Consider the following 21,282-nt stretch of genomic DNA (forward strand, 5'->3'; position numbering starts at 1 on the left):
ATATGTGCAATCAAATGCAAGAGAAGATGAGTTCATTCTGTGAGCCCAAACCAGACACAAATGCATATTCTCCACGAGGAGGGAGGAGAGAGAGAAGCTGGTAGGTGAGAAAAGCCTCAACTACTGTTTATAGCCCTGTAGCATCAGGGCACCCAAGGCAGCACAACCTCACTTATAACTGACACATGATAAAGCATGACATCCATCAGTGGCTACTCTCAGAGGGACATTTGGAAGGTGATTTCTCTGAGAGAGCATCAAAGAGTTATTACTGGCTAACAGTCTTTAGCCAAAAGAAGGGATTAAAATTTAGCATAAAGGATATTACTTATTTTAAGTCTCAATTACAGTGTGACTAAGTGTCTTAGTCATGGTTTCTTTTGCTGTGATAATACATCAGGACCAAAAAGCAAGTTGGGGAGGAAAGAGTTTATTTGGCTTAAACTTCCACATTGCTGTTCATCACTGAAGGAAGTCAAAAAAAGAACCCTAACAGGGCAGGATCATGGAGGCAGGAACTGATGCAATGGCCATGGAGGGGAGCTGCTTACTGGCTTGCTCCCCAAGGCTTGCTCAACCTGCTTTGTTAAAGAATTCAGAACCACCAGCCCAGGAACGGCCCCGCCCACAATAGGCTGAGCCCTTCCCATCAACCACTAATTAAGAAAATGCCCTCCAGCTGCATCTTATGGAGGCAATTTCCTAACTGAGGTTCCCTCCTTTCCGATGAAGCTAGCTTGTATCAAGTTGACATAAGACAAGGTAGCAGAATAAAAAAAAAAAAAACCAAAAAACTGGAAAATAGAACAAGGGTGTGCTTGCACTGAGGACAGTAATGGCATACACTCACATTCTTGGTGGACCCCAGTGGCTGAAGTTTGGCGTTTCCTCCCCTTCACCTTCCTCTCTCTCGGGTAACTCACTGTAAGGGGAAACACAGCACTTATAAGACACATTCTTATTCTTAAAAGTTCTTGGAAGTTCCAAAATTCCATGTTCTATAGGTAATTAATTAATTTTTAACCTTTTTAACGTATTCACATCAATAAACTGACAAAGCAAACATTCATTGCTTTAATAGTAAACATAGCAACCCCCGTATAGCTCCAGGACATCATACAATGATTAAAACCTTGTGAAACATGAAGCTCTTTTAAAAAACGATTGCCTTTAATTTGTACAATTTCACATTTGCAATGTCATCAATATATAACAGCCTTCTGTCCTTCTATAAAGAGTCTCACTTTGTAACCCAGGCTGGCAGTGAAGATGCATTGATCTTGCCTCAACCTCCCTAGTTACCATACATAGTAATGGATTTCACAGTAACACTGCGCACATGTCAGACATGTGTCACACACGCCACACACTCTGCTCTTATTTACCTCCCTGTCATGCTCCCTAGTACCTTCCTAGTGGTCCTACACGCACACCGCTCCCCCAGCTGCTTTCATCTCATGTGCACTCTGTTCTGTATCCCCTTCCCTCCCTGTGGATCTCTACCTCCCTTCGCAGTAACCCTCCTAGTTTGATCTCTGTGTGTCACATGCACACATTAAGTGTAGACAAATGTATTAATCTAAACCTAAGCTCCGTGTGAGAGGGAAAACATGCCATACTCATCTTTGAGTCTAGCTTATTTCACATTGCACAGCAATCTCTAGTGCATCTATTTTCCTGCAAATGTCATTATTTCATTCTTTACAGCTGAACAAAATCCCTTGTGTGTTGGTATCACATTTCCCTTACCAGTTCCACTCTTATTGCACATTTAGGCTAGCTCTATAAATTAGCAGCCATGAATAGTGCAGCAATGAACATGGATGTGGAAGAGTCTCTGTGGCATGCTGACTCAGAACATACAACATATACACTAGCTGCAACATACTGATTTCCACAGTTGCTGGACCAGATTAAAGCCCCACCACGGAGCACAAGGTTGCTCCTTTCCCACATCCTCACCAGTATTGTGGTTTTTTTCATGACAGATACACTGAATGAGATAGACACTCAATGTAATTTTACTTTGAAATTTCATCATGGTAAAGAATATTGAAGAATATATTTTCAAGTGCTTATTGAACAACCTTATCTCTTCCATTGAGAAATACATATTCAATCTATTAGCCCATTTAATAATCAAATGCTTTTGGAGGAATATAATTTTTGGAGTTCTTTATAGACTAGAGATTCCTGTATGACAAATAGCTGGGAAAGCTATCCTGCCATCCTGGACCGGCCTTTTCTCTCTGCTGAACGCTTCCTCGTCTGTGCAGATTTTTAATTTCATGTAGTATCATTTGTGAGTTCTTAAGGTTTCACCTATGCCACTGGGGCCCTTTTCAGAAAGTCCTTACCTACACACACCTGGAATGTCCTGTCAATGTTTTCAATGAGTAGTTTTAGACTTTCTACTTTTACATCATGGCTTTTGATACAGTAATAGATTTTGGTGCAAGGTGAAATAGGGATTGAGTTTCACTCAGTTCCCTAGTACCTTTGTTAAAGAGGCTGTCTAGATGAATGGGTGTGTCCCACAAGGCATGTATGGGGGTCAGGGGGCAAGTTGTGGGACTTGAGTCTCTCCTTCCGCCAAGTGGATCCTAGTATTGGATTCAAGTCTTTAGTTTGGCAAGTGCCTTTTACCTGCTGGGTCAACTTGTCAATGTATTTCCCATTTAAAAAATTTTCATTACATATATTTGATATGTAAGGTACTGTGCTATCGGCTGATATCTTCATAAAAGTGTATATTATAAGTTGGGCATATTCCCTTTAAGATTCCCTACTCTACCCTTTCTTACCTACTCCAGTTAATTCCATTTGTTTCTCTACACAATCAGACTTCTACTTTCCTTTTCATTTTACACACCTACTACAGTTCCCTCTCCCTCCCTCCATCCATCACCCTACCCCCTATCCACTTCCCAGAAAGCATAAGGCCTCCCATGGGGAGTCAATGAAGACTGGCACATCAAGTTGAGACAGGAACAAGCCCACCACAGGGAATGGGCTCCATAAAGCTAGTTCATACACCAGGGATAAATCCTGGTCCCCCTGTCAAGCCCCGCGCCTCCCCAACAAACAGACCAAACACAAACTGTCACCCACATGCAGAGGTTCATCTATACTTGACCATGTTCTCAATGACATGACAGAACACACATTAATCCCAGATTGATAGATCCAATCCACTTTGTGGATTTAGGGATATTTTAATCCCAACATGTCCCCAACTAATCCAATAACTTTCCTGCCAACCTGTTTATAGGGCTTTATCTTGTCAAGGAATTACATCCTGCTATCTAGCTTTCTGCTCCAGAACCATGAGTCTTATAAATTGTCATTAGACACTACTCCCTGCAGATTCTCTGATGCCTGAGAGTCTGCACATCCTTCTGTCCTCACGACCACTTGCTGGCCTGTATAGAATCCATTTTGTGAATTAAAGTATAAAATTCTATTTGTGACCTAATTTCAAGAACTATAGAAACTTTTAATAGTAATTTTCTAATGCAAATTTAGTCATAAGATCCCTTTGTATTTTCTACATGTTACATTAATCGTGCACATTTTTGTAAACAAAAGCCAAACCAGGAACTAGCCATAGGGGGGAGGGAAGGCAGGGGAGGGTCTGCAGGGTGGGAAATGAGAATAAAGGGCAAAGTCACATATGTAAGAAAATGACAAGATGAAACATATTACCTCACATGACAACTTAATGGTAGTTAATAGTAAATACACTACTCTGCATTACTTAATACCAGCTTTTTAAAGAAGAAGAAAAATGATATACCATGTAGCAGTCGCATATCTTGAAGACACCGTTCCCATGTACGACGAAGGCCTGGAGACAACCCGGGCACTGGGGAGTCGGTACAAAGGCAAATCTTCTTGCTCCCTTCTTTGGGTAGCAGCTGGAAGATCGACAAGCATGTCAGGACCTTGGGCATCGCTTGGAATCATCATGCCTGAAGAATACAGATGATAGGAAATCAGCACACAGTCAGTCATTCAATGCACTTTTAAGGATGCTCACTGTAGGTATGACCCTCCCAGCTAGGAGACGGATGACATTAAAGTACATAAGGGAAAGCCTTAATGCCCAGGGCAGAAAGCACCACTGAAAAATGAAGCAAGGAAGGTGCTGAACCAAGAAAGGTTACATTTCCAGTGGGCCTCGTGGGAAAACAAACAAATGAACAAAACTAGGTACTTCATCAATAGCATTACTTTATTAATAAAACAAAAAAACAAAACAAAACAGCACAAAAAAACTCTCTTATGTTTTCTAATCTTACTGCAACGCTTTCCTTTCTCACCCTAGGCTATTCTGGTCATGGGTCCTCTGGCATTCATTATGACCCCATGGAATAACAACTAAGTAAGAATTACAATTTGAAAGGCTTAGTTTAGAAACTTCAGAATTTATTTTTTCTATCTGTTGACTCATTCTATTTTTACAGATAATTTTAAGAAAGGCATTATTAACTATATTTTATGAAAGGGCAAACTCAGGTTAAGGATTTTGTTAAGATTAGTCTGTGCATGTGTAGTCTTGCATGTACAAGGGGGATGTACACATGCCACAGTGCATGTGTAGGTCAGAAGACAACCTTCAGGGCTTGATTTTCTTAGGTCATTGGGCATTGGGGCAAGTGCCTTCTCTGCCAAGCCATCTTGCTGGCCCAATCTATATACCTGTCCACTAAAGCACACATTGCCATAATTTGTTTAAATGTTTCCCTCTTTTAGGTCAAGCTCTTATTCTTACTTTAGTTCACTTAAGTGTATGGGAGAGAGTATGCACAAGTGTGCACCGATGTGTCCATAGGTGCACACTTAGGAAGGCAGAACACGACACTGGCTATCTCCCTCTACCACTTTTGGTCTTACTGTCTTGTGACAGGGGATCTCACAGAACTGGAAGCTCACCGCTTCAGTTAGGCCAGTCAGAGAGTGCTCAGATCAGCCCATCTCATCTCTCCATGCTGAGATTACAAACGCATATGCCCAGCTTTTTACAAAGATTTTGGAGATTTTAACTCAGGCTCTTATGCTTGCAAAGCACGCTTTCTCTCCCAGCGAGTCATCTCCCCAGTCCCTTATGTTATTCCTTTGTCTGTGTTTTTTTTTTTTTTTTTTTTGAGATAGTGTCTCACTATGTACCCCAGGGTAACCTCAGACTCACAAAGACCTGTCTATCTCTGCTTCCCAAATCTTGGGATTAAAGGCATGCCCCCACCATGCCCTGAAAAGATTTTGGTTTTTTTTTCCATTATGTGTATAAGGGAGAATATGTGTGCTCACAGAGGCTAGATGCCATTTGAGTCCCTGGAGCTAGAGTTATAGGTGGTTATAAGTGACCCATTTGTGGTGAGTGCTGAGAGACAACTCTGGTCCTCTGTAAGAGTAGCAAGCACTCTTAACCACTTAGCCATATACCCACCTTTAGTTATTCTTAATTTTTAAAATGTATTTTGTGTGTTGGGGGGACAGTGTACATGTGGCAGTCAGAGGACAACTTTCAGGAGTGGGTTCTCTACTCCATCTTGTGGAAGGCCTTGTGTTCCTGCTGCTGCATAAGCTTCTAAGCAATTCTGCTCTCTCGCCTCCCACCTCATCACGGGAACACTGGGATTACAAAGGCATGCCAATGCATCTGGTTTTTCACTTGAGTTTTGGCAATTAAACTCAAGTTTTCAGGATGAAATAGCAAGTGCTTTCACAATTAACCATCTTGCTGCTGCTGTGTGTGTGTGTGTGTGTGTGTGTGTGTGTGTGTGCACGTGTATCCTTCCTTTACTATCACTTACATTGTTTATTTTGCATGTGAATTTGTGTAGTGAGCATTCATGTATGCATGTTCACACATGCGAATGTGCTTATGTGTTCATGTATGGAGGTCTGAGTTTGATGCAGAGTTTTTCTTGATCACTCTTTACCTTTCAGAGTCTGATTCTCTTTCTGAATCTAGAGCTCACTGTTACAGTTAGTCTGGCTACACAGCCAAGGACCCCACTGTCTTTGACTGCTAAGCACTGGAATTAAAGGGGGCTGTCACCTACCTGGCTTTCACAAGGATCAGAACCTTGATCCTCACACTTGTGCAGCAAGCACTTTACCCTCCGCATATCTCCCCAGCTCCAGGCTCTTCTCTGTAATTTTGACTTCTATTTAGAAGGACCCACAACCTTGAGGCATGTTGGTAAGGGGAGAGTAACAGATTTGGACTCCAGCAGGAGGCAGATTCCGTGTGGGGCTTGGGATGTGGTTCAGTTGGTAGAATGGCTGCTTGGCAAGTGTGAAGCCCTGGCTTTGATCCCTAGCACCACATGAGCCAGCTGTGGGGTGTACCCCAGTAATCTAGCACTTATGAAGGAGAGGCAGGAAGATTAGAAGTTCATAGTAATTCTCAGTTACATAGTTTGAGGTCACCTGGCCTACTTTCCAGAGAGCAGAGTAATTACAGACAGAAAAGCAGCATGGTTGAAGAGCTGACTATGAACAGTTCTGTGCAGAGTGAAGCAGGTGATGGGAACCTAGCAAGGTTCAGCTGTGGGGAATTTTGCTGTCCCAGGGAGGAGCCTGACTTTGCTGTGCCAGGAGCTTTCCTTAAAGCCAGTGGGGACAGCCCCCATGGGACCCATGAACCATTGATTGAAGCAATCTCCCTCTATGACACTCTTTGTAATTGTATTCTTGAAGAAAATGTAAAATGCTGTAAATTATGAAGTGTTAGTTGAAAGCTCACACATATGTAAGGAGATAAAATGCTACTTCATAGGGTTGCATAACAATAAATAATGCAGCACTTATCCAAATGATATGAAATATGATACATATTTTCATCAAGATTATTATTAGGGGCCATGGTCAGTGGAATGCTGCTTGCCACCAAGCCTTGCAATCTGAGTTCAATCCCTGGAACCCGTGTGACATGACAGAAGGAGAATACCACCTCTGACTCCCATGAACAAGCATGAGTGTGCACATACACAAAATACAACTGAAAGAAGCCTGCAACTGAAGCTTCTCCAGTAGATGCACTTGCCCTGCCTGCCCTGCCTGGCCCGCCTACTGTGCCCCTGCATGTCCAGGTCTGTCTTGTGGGCCCCACTACCCTCATTATGCTGCAAAGTTCTTACAGAGACAACGGGGAACAGATATGAAACCTCTCTCCCATCCTGAACTAGGCTGTCGGGCTAGGGTCCAAACCGTCTCCTTTCTAACTCTTCTCCATGTTTCTGCCTGTCACACCCTAGTCCTCAGGCAGGCTATGCAAGTGATCTACCACTGTGCCTGTGCCTGAGCCTCCTAATTTCTTTTATTTAATGGATACCTTTATTCTGAACTCAAAATTGCTTTACTGTACCAGAATCCAACATAGGGACCTCCCTCCCCTTCCTGAAATGTGTAAGACAGTCCAAAACGGCACCCGTGTCCCCTGTTTGCTCAATAAAAGAATAACAAGGCAGACTGGGGAGCTGTGGTCTGTTTAGAGGCCTGCACCCACATCAATATCGGTTTATTCATCACTTCAGTACATCTAGGGACCCAATATAAACTCTCAGCCAGGCTGTCCTCGTGTTTGTAAGAGCATGAGGAATTTTACCCCAATTGTCTTCCTTGAATCTGTTCCTATCGTGTTTCAGATGCTTGACTTACCAGAAAAGCAGAACTGACCTGTCAATCACAGACTCTGCATCATCTCTTCCTGCGAACATCAGCCACACTTCACCTTGAACTTTAGTAAATGACCACTCCTATTGCTTTTGATCTTGTCCAGAGACTACAAAGCAGGTCTAATCAAGTGGCAATGCAGCAGAGTGGGGGTGACTAGAACTCAATCATGCTCAGTTGCCTTTCCCATCCCCAGACACCTTCACTGCCAACTGCTGGGACCTCATTTCTGTGTGGTAGTCAAAGCGATGCCCGACAGCTCCAATCTCCTGTACACCTCAACTGAATGAGTGGGAAAGCAGAGGTGGAGCAGAACCTCAGGCAGCGACTGTAAGTATAGCAAAGGCTCCACTTGCCAAGCAATTTCCCACCATCGCTGCTCTGCTGTGCAAGTAAGTGTCGGTCAGTCACAACTTATCAAGCCTGGCCCCAGGCCATCTGCCCACTGTTCTTCTCTTGCCTTTCGCCGGCACACAAATGCCCACTCCTCACCTCGTACAGTACCTGTCACATTCTTTACAGAGCTGTTCACCATGTGCTCAGAGCACCCACCCACCCACAAAACAGATCATGTACAAGTGTTAGTCAATGGCTATAATGGGCACAAAGGTTATAAAATCAAGGAGGTTAAAAAAGGTCCCTAGAAGTTAATGCTTATAGAAAAGGAATGGAGAAATTTTTCCACACCTTTATACTTGGTGACTGCAAGAACAGAACGGTATGAAGAAAAAGCAAGAAGAGCTTGAGCAAAGAAAACAGGTGGTTGCATAATTCAGCAAGAGAAACACGTAAGGTGATGTGTTGAACAATTACACATGAGTACCATGCTGCCTTCTCACTTGACAGATACTATTTCTGTGCACACTGTGGTAACAGAGCCAGCGACAAGCCTCACCCCTCAGAAACTCAGCTTACAGCAAGAGACTGGCCTGGAAATAGATACAGAGGACAGAAACCCCTCTGGAGTGGGCAGCATGATGGAGATGGAGCTGTTTCCTCCCTGGAGTCTTGGAACACTGATACACTGATTGTATTCCTCATTTACAATTCATCTTCCTGCCTTTCATTATGAATTATGTTCGTTTACAAGTTTGCTTTCACACTCCCTGGAGAATGTGAGTATGCTAAAGAACAACATTTTGTTGGTATGCTTTTGCTGTTGTTTCTTTTATGTTGGTGATGAGGCCATTATGTGCTCTATTACCACTGAGTCACATCCAAAGCCTAAAGTCACTATTTTAGATTAACCACAGGATCATGAATAGCCCATTACACAAGGCTATCAACACATGATTTTAAAATTAACTGTCCTATAAATCTGAGATCAATTTGTTGCAGATAGAGTGCACAATTGAATACAAATCTGAATGGGGCTCAGAGCCTCTCAGATCTAATCTGACTTTATAACTGAAGAAAGAGGGGCTTAAAAAAGGTACCAGAAGATTACCAGTTTAGTACAAAGGAGCCTGGTATTCAAACAGGGCCTTTTATTTTCTGAGTAAAGTTCTCAAGAGAAAAATACAAAAATGAATGGGATCAACTTAGTACACATGGTGCTGTGTCAGCCCATATCAATATCTTTTTAGCCCAGCATGGTGAGCATCAATCCAGTCATGCCTGTCACAGCACTCCCTGATGTATGTGCTTATGAATGGTTTCTGAGCAAGGGCACATCATGATACATAACTTTAACAACAGTCCCAAATGATATTCTCAAGAACAACTACCTAGGGCCTTGCAAAATTGGATGGTGTTCCCCCAACGCCTCTCTGAGAATCTATAGACAGCTGTTTACAGGAGAGGGAATGCCATTTTCTTCAGTAATTTAGTAGCCATTGAGGAGTTTCCCATGCTCCTATAAATAATGGCCCACCCATGTTTCTGTAAGAAAACCTAATGAATTTTAATGAATCACTGGGGGAAAAATGTCATGTAAGTAGAAAGGAAAAGTTGGAAAGAAGATGAGGATCAACAGGAGAGGGGGACAAGAGATTAATGGAGGTAAATATGACCAAAATCCATTACACATCATAATATAATCCATATGTATAACTAATACACACCAAAAATATTAAATGGTATAGATCCTTTGAAATGAAGACCCAAAACCTGTGGAGAAAGTTTGCTTTCATACATAGTCACGCAGACATATAGCTGGAAGATTTGATTTAATGGTAATAAATGATAGAAGGAAGGAGGGAGGAAGGGAGGGAAATAAGGAAGGAAGGAAGGAAGGAAGGAAAGAAGGAAAGACACTATGGCTCCAAGCAGTGCTGAGACACTTATAAAATAGTAACAGTGAAGAGGCCAGTGTGGTCTGTATACTCTTGTCATACACTGTGAACAAGTAAGTATCATTGATCAAAGAACCAAGGAAACGGGAAGAACTTTAAAAGGTAGATTTCCTATAGGTTGGGGAGAATAAAGCTTTATTTTCTCCCAGCTATGAGCCTGAAAAACTGCAGAGACTCATCTAATCATAGGGTTCCATAGTGCCTGCTCTGGGCACTCACAGGAGCAAACCAGCATCATCACAGCACAGCTTTCTCTAACTGCCTTCAGGGCTCCATTCTGTAGATGCCACTGAACACACTTGTGACCTCACACCAAACTGTCTCCCTTACATGTCTGATACGTGCAGTGTTAACACAGAGAGCTTTTCCGAAAGCAAAATCTAACAGTGAAAAGCAGCACAGATCCTGAACTGCTCTGAGTCCCTGAGGTGGGGACTGAACCTTACCATAATCTCAATAGCATGACAACAGCCAGCATTTAACTGTTGGAGGAATAAAAAAAAAAAATCTTTTAAAGTTGAGGCTTTAAAAGTATATAAAAATTGCTATTCTAGAGTGGCAAAGAGAGGTATAATATGTTCAGAACTCTTTAATGGAACCTAAGTTATTAATGTACTAGAAACAACTATAATTTATGATGAAGAAAATGCTTCATAAATATTTAAAATATTCACCTCTTTATTAATATTTAACAGCCCTATTCAATGAGCTAGCAATTCCACTTAATGGCATTGGAGACTTTAACATATATTGGGAGAGACATAGTTCATGTAAGGGAGTAGTCTCCCTTCCAATCTGTGCTGTGATACAAAGCAGAATGGGGCATAGAATAAGCAGCCATCTCAGTACACAGAAATTGAAAGATCCAGTTGAAATCTCAGCCAAAGTTGCTCTGAGTCAGACTAAGTGATAAACAGTTTTAAATTTGAAAGATCATAATGAGGACATGGAAGGGATTGGAGGGAGAGAAGGAGGAAACAATTTAATTATGTTTTAATTCCAAGAAATTAAAAACAGCATGATGAATGTAAATGTGACAGTACAATGCATTGCATATAAAGCACAAGGACTGCAAATAATCTAACTTGTGTATAAGAAACAAACCCACAAACCTAAATCCAGGCTGTTGTTTGTTAGTAGATGAAGATGCTCCATGTCATCAAATCTGCTGCACTGACCATTTCCTTCAGAGGAGGGCATGGACTGCCGCGAATCAAGGCCAAATGTTTCTTCCATCTTGAAAGAAAGACAACCAGAAATTCAGCATGATAAGAAGCAATGAGAACACCATAATGTTGTTCTAACCAGGCAGCAATACATGGAAAACTGGGACTGCAAGTTTCTGCACACACCACGTTCCCCAGGGGGGTTATCCTGTCAGGAGCTGCAAGTGCTGCATGAGCCCACACACAGACACCTGGATATTTAATAAGTTTTGGTTTTAAGCATTAACAAATGGATATAAATGAGCATATTCCAGCACAGACAAATAAAAGACCTGGCCATCAATCAAGTCAGTTGGTCCTATATAGCATCCTGGACACCACAATGTCACTGCTATCTCTCAGCTTTGGCTCTATTTCCCTAGCACTCTTGGTTTGTTTGGTTGCTGTACTCATTCCCCCCCTCCCCCCAGATTGGGTCTCACTGAGTAGCCCAGTCTGGCCTTGAACTCTCAGCCTTCCAACAACTGGATTATAGGTGCACACCAGATGCCTGTCATGTGGATTGGCCCAAAACAGAACTTAAAGACTGACAAACACTGCTGATGACTTAGTGTCCTTTTCTCCCATCTTCCCTTTATGGGCACACCTTTTACAGGTTTTTAAAGTTATATTCTGTTGCAGTGCTGTAACACCTGTGTCTTCTCCAAAGTTCTATGTTAAATCAAAACACTCAAAGGGTTTAAATAGTGAGATACAGACCTTAAAGTGAAGGCAATTGAAACACAGCAGGTACAAAAGGACAGCTTTGACTTTGCAGCTGTTTCTTACGAGAAGACAGAATCAGAATCCCCTTGTGAAAGACATTCTCCATGAAGGAAAAGGGAAAGCAACATTTTCGTCTTCAAGCATAAAAATTGGAAACCTTAAGCCTCCGCCTAGCACTAAGTTATACTTTCACAACATATTATTTATTGGCAACTCTATATCTCAGTAACTGACTCTATAGCTTCTTTGGTTCTTCCCTTATGGGGCTCCCGTGCTATATAAACTTGTGATATAAGTATGTATTCTTTTCTCTTGTTGATCTATCTTAATGCAGTTTAACTTCAGGGCTCTGCACAGTTGGAAACAGGATCTGTCTGTCCCCACAGCTTCCAAGCAGAGATTGTAGGAGGCAGGCCTCCAGGCTTCCAGTTCATGGAAGCCAAGCCTTTATGAAGGAAATCGGAGACCTGAAAGAAAAGGCCCAATGAAGATTTCTAGATGACTCCTTATAGAAACTTCTACTTATAAACCCTAAATCGAGCCCTTCCAAAGCATTGAAGTACTGACACGTTGGCCTTAGATCTCTCAGCCTCCAGAAGGGAAGACATAAATTTCTGATGTTAAAAAGTCAGTTCAGTAAATGGTATGTTTGTTATAGCAGCTCACAGACACAGATATAGAATATAAATCATAAATTTCTGAGTATAAATTAAAAGTTTATATTCACTATATAAATATATTTAACTAACTTAAGTGAATAGCATTTTGTAAAAAGCATGTTTGGTTTTACCTTTTGCATTCAGAGTTCAGCTCTATAAGCCTAGATAACCTCAATTTGTGATACTCCCACCTCCAAATCTTGACTGTTGGAATTACAAAAATGTACCACCATGCAGGGTACCACTGTTTTTTATTGTTGGAGATTTTAGATTTTGCCGGTTCAAATAAAAATAGGAAATTTATATTTTCTTTCCTTTTTTTTTGTGTTTTGTTTTTGAGACAGGGTTTCTCTGTAGCTTTGGAGCTTGTCCTAGAACTAGCTCTTGTAGACCAGGCTGGTCTCAAATTCACAGAGATCTGCCTGCCTCTGCCTCCTGAGGGCTGAGATTAAAGGAGTGTGCCACCACCACCCAGCCAGAAGTTTAGATTTTCTAATGATCTACTTTCTATATAATTATAATACTCAGACTTCAATAATAGAGAAGGCACACTGATGGAATGCTAGGCTAATTCCTGGCAGCTTTCCCAAACAAAACAACTCATGGTAACACAGAGCCCAGTGGAGCTGACAATGTACCAGGCAACTCAAATATTACATGAAGGTGACAAGAAGTAAGGTGTGATTGTCTGTCTGACTGGAATAAAAGGAGCAATAACTTCTCAGAGAGGGAAACAAGGAGATGGAAGGCAGTAGTTAAAAAAAAAAGGAAAACATTTTGCAATTATTTGATATGGTCAGTGGCAATTCTGTTAATGGTAACTGGTAAGCAAGAAAAACCATCCCAAATCTGGATTTCAGTAAAGCAGATCTGGAATTTTATGTTTGTTTTATGTGTTTGGGTATTTTGCCTGAATGATCTGGGCACCTTGGTGCCTGCCTAGTAGGTACTGAGACTGAGCAACCAGTGCCCTTAACTGCTGAACTAGCTCTCCAGCCCTCAGTAAAGCAATTTGAATGGTTGAATCTTTAGAAAATTGAATTTGGGTTTTTTATAAACAGAGAAAAAAAATGAATATATTGTCATTCTGGTAAATAATCCTGAAGCAACAAAACAAAACAAAACACACCCATAAACAAACATAAAAAAACAAGACCTTTAAAAAATGGGCTGATGGTTGCATTGTAGGTTTTTGCACAGAACATATTGGGTCAATGAACACATAATAACACGCTTAACATTACTAATCACTAATTAACAAAATTCAAATCAGTCATAATAAGGTAGGTGTGGTGGTACACGTCTATAATTTCAGCTCTATACTCCAACACTCAAAGAGGTCTAAGGCAAGAGAAAGTAGAACTCACAGCCAGCCAGTACTGTTTTAAATCTGAAATGTCCTTACAGGCCATTAAGGCCTTAAGGAGGCAGGCCCTGGCTGATAGCAGCTGATCACTAGGGAGGAGTGTCAAAAGCTCCAGCCACCTCTGGCTCCAGCCTGTGTTTTCTGTTCCCTGTTCACACCACCACTGAACAAGTTTCTCCCACATATTCCTGCCACCAAGAACTTTTCTCACCATTGTGCCTTCCCTGCTATAATAAAGAGGTAGAAATCGCTCTGAAACCACAAGCCAAAGCAACCCTCTTAGATAGAGGTGTCTATCCTCTCCCAGGAAAAAGGTCAGTAACTAACGCACTGCCTCCACTTCCCAAATGAGGGGATTACAAACACTGGGCTCATGTACCCCATGCCCCATCATGCTCATCTATTCCCAACACATTCCTAAGTGTCACCTTCATTCACACCAATGCTTTACATGCCCCACAAACATGCAGATTTCATTTGTCAACTCTGACTCTGCAGTAGTTCAGGCAGGGCACGTCTGCCAGAATACTTGCCTACTAAGCATTTCCACTAATAAGCTGGGCCAGCTCCTGCTTTAGGACTTCAAGTCCACAAACTCCATATTCAATAGACTGTAATTGCAATGTCTCTCTCTTAAAAACCTGCCTTGGAGTACTTGAAAATGCTTACTGGTCACTGTGACCTGTGCACTTCCACAGTAATGCTGTTATTCCCAAATAAACACCAGGATCCTTTAGAGAATTTCCAATTGTGATTTAGACTGGCAACCTAAGAAAACTGAAAACAAAACTTGAAGAGGTATTTATTCACACACCAATACTTAGAGTAACATTATCCATGAACAATAAGGGTGGAGGAGTGGAGACATGACTCTCTTGAGGGCTGGATTGATCAACCTCGGCTTTCCCTGAGGCTCTTACGTATAGAGAAGAAACATATCTCCATCTCTAAAGCCAAAATATGACTGGCAAGGCTGGTAATGGCCTGAAGCCAGGGCCTTGGGGGAACTGTGGCTTCAGATCCCAAGAACCCAACCAAGCTACCACATTTGGCTCTGGTTATCAGTCCCAGGACTGCTGTGTGCTTAGTTTATAACGCTCCTGAGATCCCTGTGCTGCCCTTGTGCAACACTGTTTAATTAGCTTCCTGCCAACTTAGTCCCATCGTATGGTACACTGCTTTCCCTATCCCGTTTCTGCCCTAGAAATAGTAATAAACTAGTTTGGTGTAAGATATAGCTTGTACAAGACCTCCCAGCCTCAGACTTTCTTATCTTCTCTATCTTCTATCGTTATCTTCTGATCTCATTGTCCTCTTTCTCAGGATCCTGTCACTCAAGAACAACCTCCTGGTCCTGTTCATGGCTCAGTAGCTAAAATCATCACAGCTCTTAGAGGAGCTTGGTTCGATACCCAATACCTATGAGGAAATCTAAAATGTGGCACATGTGTGAACATTCTCAGAAACTGTGAGTTGCTACAAACATGACCTTAAGGTAAAGATATCACATGTTTTGAAGATACAAAAAGATCCCTTCTTTAGAACTTTCCTCACATGACTGAAAGCAGCAGCTTTAGCTGGCTGGTGACACATGCCTATGAGGTCAACACCTGAGAACCAGAGGTTAAGTTGATTCCAGGGCTGGTGACAGCCTGGTCTACACAGTAAGACCCTGTCTCAAAAGGGACAAAGGCAGGGGGTAGGGGATGTCAAGAAGCCATTTGTGAGAAATAAGCTGTCACATGTCAAGGCAATTGGGTTTACGCCCAGAAATAACAGTAGGCCTAATACACATGCATGCCTGCAGACGGCAGCACCTCCTGTGGGGTAATGCTCTTGTACACTGTAAAGATTTGCCACTCATATTGGTTTAATAAAACAATGATTGGCCACTAGCCAGGCAGAAGTATAGGCGGGGCAACCAGACTAGGAGAATTGTGAGAAGAGGAAAGGCGGAGACTTAGTTGTGAGCAAGATGCAGATGAAGCAAGATGAGACTAATTTACTGAGGGCTGGAGAGATGGCTCAGCAGTTAAAAGTACTCGCTGCTCTTCCAGAGGACCTGGGTTCAATTCCCAGCACCTACATGGCAGCTTACAACACCCTCATTCATGCAGGCCAAACATCAATGCAAATAAAATAAAAAAGAAATAGAGAATGCTTCACTGAGAAAAGGTACCAAGGCACATGGCTAAACATAGATAAGAATTAAGGGTTGGGGCTGGAGAGATAGCTCAGCGGTTAAGAACACTGCCTGTTCTGCAAGAGGACTAGGGTTCAGTTCCCAGCACCCACATGAGAGCTCACAACTGTCTGCAGTCTATCTCCAAGTAATTTCACACCCTCATACAGATACGTGTAGGCAAAACACAAACGCACATAAAATAAAATAAATCATTAAAAAAAAAGAATTAAGGGCTAAGTTGTAAGAAGTAGTTAGTAAGAAGCCTGAGTAAACAGTTTATAACCAATATAAGTCTCTGCATGTTTATTTGGGACTGAATGGCTACGGAACTGGGTGGAACAGAAACTTCCATCTACAAGCACCACTGACACCTAAAGAAATAAATACTGCCACAAATTCCCGCATCGCAGGATTGTCCCCTAAAAGTTCATTTGTGTTTCCCAAACAAACTTATTTGTTCTTCCTACAAACACCTTTCCTTGTTCTCCGTTAATGTCTTCTCTCACTTGAACTTATATTCTCCTAGGTCTAACCTGAGAAAAGCAGAGGATTTCTGATTGAGACATGCAGGGTAAATTATTCTGCCTTAATGAGGATGTCTGACATATACTGCAACATGAATGAACCATAAGGAGCTTATGATAAGTAAAGAAAGCCAGACATAATGATAATGTTCACAACTTCCTGTCTTTTTTGTTTGTGACACGGTTTCTCTGTGTAGCTTTGGAGCCTGTCCTGAAATTTGCTCTGTAGACCAACCTGGCCTCGAACTCACAAGAGATCCACCAGTCTCTGTCTTTGGAGTGTTGGGATTAAAGGCATGTGCCACCACCACCCCATGTAATAGTCAATTCTTAAAAAGAAGACAGAATTACAGTTAGTGCCAGGGAATGATGGGCAAGGGGAGGGCACTTATTGTTTGGTGGTCTCAGTGTTTCTAATGGGGTCCTGGGATGGACAGAGATGGTGGATACACAACAGTGTAACTGTATTTAATGCCACCAACCTATATACCAAAAAGGTACAAAACATAGATATTAACACAATTTTTTTTGGGGGGGGAGAGTCTAGAAACTTAGATGATTCACCTCTTAAATAAAATAAGAATATATGGGTAGTGGAGGATCAACATTTGAATTTCTTGGGTATTATTTGTATATTGCAAATAAGGCCTTACAAAATCTATCACTACTGAGAAGCAAATAAAGATGCAAAGCCTATCCTGCCATTACTGTAGAAGGGAATTAATGCCAAGTAAGAACATGAAATAATTTGAAGAGAATCAAGTGGTAGTTTTTCAGAATATATGAGAGCTGAAATAATCTTCATTAATATGTCCTATAACATTAACTCATATAATTCAATGTGAGAAGTAAAAACTTAACATTTTATAGATTTTGAAATATGAATGGTTAAGGGTAAATACTATAAACACACATTTGGCTATTTTAATCTATAACCTTAACAGTTTATGTGTAAAAATGGACCAGTTCTTTGGGCTGATTTTTATTTAGAGGTCTAAGTTATTCTTTCTATATAAGAAAATGGTTATAGTAAGAAGATACTGAATTAAGAAGGGAAACAAGACAGAAGCCAGGCACTGTGCTGGTTTCAATGAGGATGTCCCAAGGTTCAGATGGTTGAATATACACATCTGATCCCTTTTTGGTAGTGCTGTGTGGGTAGGTTTAGGACATGTGGCCTTGCTGTGGGAAAGCTTTCAGGTTTCCAAGCCTGGAGCCATTCCCAGTGCAGTCCTGCTCTTGAAGCCTAACATGTAGGCCCTCAGCTTTCCAGTCAGATGGTCTGGGCTGTGTGAGGTGAGCTAGGTGAGTATGAGCCAGAGAACAAGCCAACGAGCCGTATTTCTGCTTCAGTTCCTGCCTTGATGGACTGGGGCCTGGAAATACATGCAGAAACAAACATTTCCTGTTCTAGGCTGACCTTTGCTAGTGTGTTTTATCACAGCAGTCAAAAGCAAACTAACAAATATAAATTAAAGAATGCTGTATCTCAAACAAGCTACATAAAAATGAAGATGATGTATTTGGGAAAGTGTTGAATGATCTGAAAGTGATTGTTGTGAACAGAAATAGGCATTAAATATATACTCAAATACTTTGAATGAAATTACAATTAAAGATGCATATATGCAAAAATTTAACCCAATACAACTTTTAAGATATGAATGTTTGACTAAATATATGGAGTAAATATTCCGAATATTTATTTTTGTATTTCTTCCCTTGTCTCGAAAGGGACCAATATTTCAAATTGTCTTTTATTTAGATAAATAAATTTCTTTTTATGGGAAAAATCAGCCACAGCAAGAATGTGTGCACATGTTCAGTAATCTCTAATTCTAGTATGCTTGTGTATTATGAATAGTCAGAATGAAACTGAGCACTTAGGATCCAGGGAAGAGCTGGCAAAGAGAGAAAGCCATTGTCACTAGAGTATACCAGGCAACTCTGTGTCACTACTTCCCACATCCAAGATCATTTACAAATTAAAAGCATCTGTTCCCTGGTAGGTTACTCAGAACCTTCTGCTGTGGGGAATCCTTGAGGCTTCATTAATATAGCTAGGATAGCACCTTGCCCAGCAGGGGGACCCACAGGATTTTCAGGAGCGAAAGAGACAAAAATGTCCAAGGAAGGTAAAGGAAAAGGCCCAATTTCTGCTTGCTTTGCTCAACACACAGAAAGGAATCAGACTGAGCACAGGGAGCAAGGGCCTATGTGAGAGCACAATATCAGCATGCCTTTAAAAGATACCCCCTAGGGAAGTCAAGTGGCTCAGTGGTTAAAAGCACTTGCTGATCTTGCAGAGGATCCTGGTTTAATTCCCAGAGTCCACATGGCAGCTCACAAGCATCTGTAAATCCAGTTCCAGGGGACCTGACATCCTGTCTAGCCTCTCCCGTAACAGTCATGGGCATGGTGCATATATACACATGCAGACAAAATACCTATAGGCACAATAAAACTAAAACTGAACTAAATAAACAAAAACACCATCTATACTAACTTTCTTCTCATTTGTTTGAAAATTAATTCAGGCCAAAAAAATAAACAAATTAAAAAAAACATTAAAAATTCAACAGGCAACTAATTAACTATAATTTTATTTAAAAATCAAGTTTACTTGATCATTGGAGCACCGGACTGAGCTCCCAAGGTCCAAATGAGGAGCAGAAGGAGGGAGAACATGGGCAAGGAAGTCAGGACCGCGAGGGGTGCACCCACCCACTGAGACAGTGGGGCTGATCTAACGGGAGCTCACCATGGCCAGCTGGACTGGGACTGAAAAAGCATGGGATAAAACCGGACTCTCTGAACATGGTGGACAATGAGGACTGCTGAGAAGTCAAGAACAATGGCACTGGGTTTTGATCCTACTGCACATACTGGCTTTGTGGGAGCCTAGGCTATTTGGATGCTCACCTTCCTAGACCTGGATGGAGGGGGGAGGACCTTGGACTTCCCACAGAGCAGGGAACCCTGACTGCTCTTTGGACTGGAGGGAGGGGGAGGGGAATGGAGGTTGGGGAGTCGGGGGGAGAGGGGGAAAAAGGAGGCGGGGAGGAGGCGGAAATTTTTAATAAAAAAAATCAAGTTTACTGTTAATATAAAAGTAAGAATAAACCTATTAAAAGGTAATGCTTCTTGCCAAGTTGTAAATAGGCACAGTCACAAGCCTGAAAGTGACTATCTGGCACACACTACTGATGCATCACAAACAAGCACAGAGAATGCTGTGGCCAGCACAGATATAAACAATAATTCACTTTGAGCTCATTTCCCTTTGATTTACCCTGACAAATATACTACACAAAAAACATATAGCCATGTTTCCCTAAGGGAATTTAAAAGAAGATCTTAATGATTAAAAGAACTCTTTACTGAACTAAGAAATTAGAAGAAAAATGTCACACACATACACACACAACAGTGTAATATGAATAGGATGACCTCATGTGCTCACTATACTCTTGGTAGTGCATCTTGTAAGCCATCCTAGCTTACAAAGCCCATTTCATTTCTACTTTATCTGTGGAAGTAACACAAGTAAGGGAGGGCTGGAGCAGGAAGGGGCTGGAGGCTGAGTAGCAAAGTCGTACCATGTCTGCAGTGTTGTAGCTGCACTGCTGCATTTCCTGGGAATATAAACTCCGCCCAGACTCTGGATCTTGACACTCGGGAGCTTCATCTCCTGAAAGGCTAGCATGCAGCCACTGTGTGCCAACCTGGAGTTCCTGCCTGGAAGGTGCATGCCGGACCTCCTGAATGTGTGGTAGTGGGTTTAACTCCATGGCCCGGAGGTGATCTTGATAGAGTTCATATTCCTCATCTACAAGCATCTCTCTTTCCTCACCCCCTCCCTCCAGTGGAGGGCTCAAAAATTCATGCATTTCCCAGGCTTCTGAGCTGGTGTCCATTTCTTTTTGTTGGAACTGCAAAGACTTTCCCATATCTAGAAATGGTTCATCCACAAGTTCTTCAAGATATGGCTCATCTCTAAATCCCTGTAAATAAAAGTTTATAAAAAAATGTTATGTTCCACTTGTCTTAAAGTTGCACGATACACCTCAACCTGAAAAAGTGTCAACCTAACTGCAGTAGAGCGCCTTACTCAATGCATGATCAAAGCCAGCTGAGCTTCTGCATCACCAAACAAGAAGCTGCAGTTCATTCTGCATGGTTCAGAAATTAGACATGGAGTAAAGAGGCAGAAGCCTGCACTGCCACGATGAACTGACAGCTTCATCATGTAATAACTAACTACCCAACAGTTCTCCATCATCAGGAGATATTTAGGCTAAAATGCTGTACCAAATATGCAACTCGTCCCTAACACAAAACGTAACTCATAAATGCAAAGTCACTTCATACTTAAGACAACAAAGACTGAAAAACTCACTGTGGCCAAGACTGAGAAACTCAAAAGAAGTAAAAATGTTCAAAGCAATTCTCTTTTATTTTGAGGTAGGATTATTCTGCTGCTGGCTATACCTCTTGCTCTTAAAAACAAAACAAACAGAAACGTTCTTAAATGAAATACAGCACTATATGTCTCAAGTACTTCGAGTATAATTTGTTTCTAATAAGCCAAAATACAGAAACAAGACTTTTCACCTACTGAGAATATGATAAAGAGGAAC

At 41.5% G+C, this 21,282-nt stretch overlaps 1 protein-coding gene across 6 annotated transcripts in view; it reads right to left on the bottom strand.

The window, feature by feature from the left end:
* Nucleotides 1–21,282, bottom strand: part of Patj (PATJ crumbs cell polarity complex component) — a 307,480-nt gene that overhangs the window by 178,309 nt on the left and 107,889 nt on the right. For all 6 annotated transcript variants that reach the window (XM_041651469.1, XM_041651475.1, XM_041651470.1 and 3 more), the window contains 4 exons: nucleotides 20,242–20,646; nucleotides 11,090–11,213; nucleotides 3,797–3,971; nucleotides 851–922 (listed from right to left, as the gene is read on the bottom strand). In XM_041651469.1, the coding sequence (XP_041507403.1) occupies nucleotides 851–922; nucleotides 3,797–3,971; nucleotides 11,090–11,213; nucleotides 20,242–20,646 (776 nt within the window). The remainder of the gene's footprint in view (nucleotides 1–850; nucleotides 923–3,796; nucleotides 3,972–11,089; nucleotides 11,214–20,241; nucleotides 20,647–21,282) is intronic.

The sequence above is a fragment of the Microtus oregoni genome, unplaced genomic scaffold (assembly GCF_018167655.1).
Source record: "Microtus oregoni isolate MIOR12 unplaced genomic scaffold, Mior012 000005F_ref0000423, whole genome shotgun sequence".
Taxonomy (NCBI): domain Eukaryota; kingdom Metazoa; phylum Chordata; class Mammalia; order Rodentia; family Cricetidae; genus Microtus; species Microtus oregoni.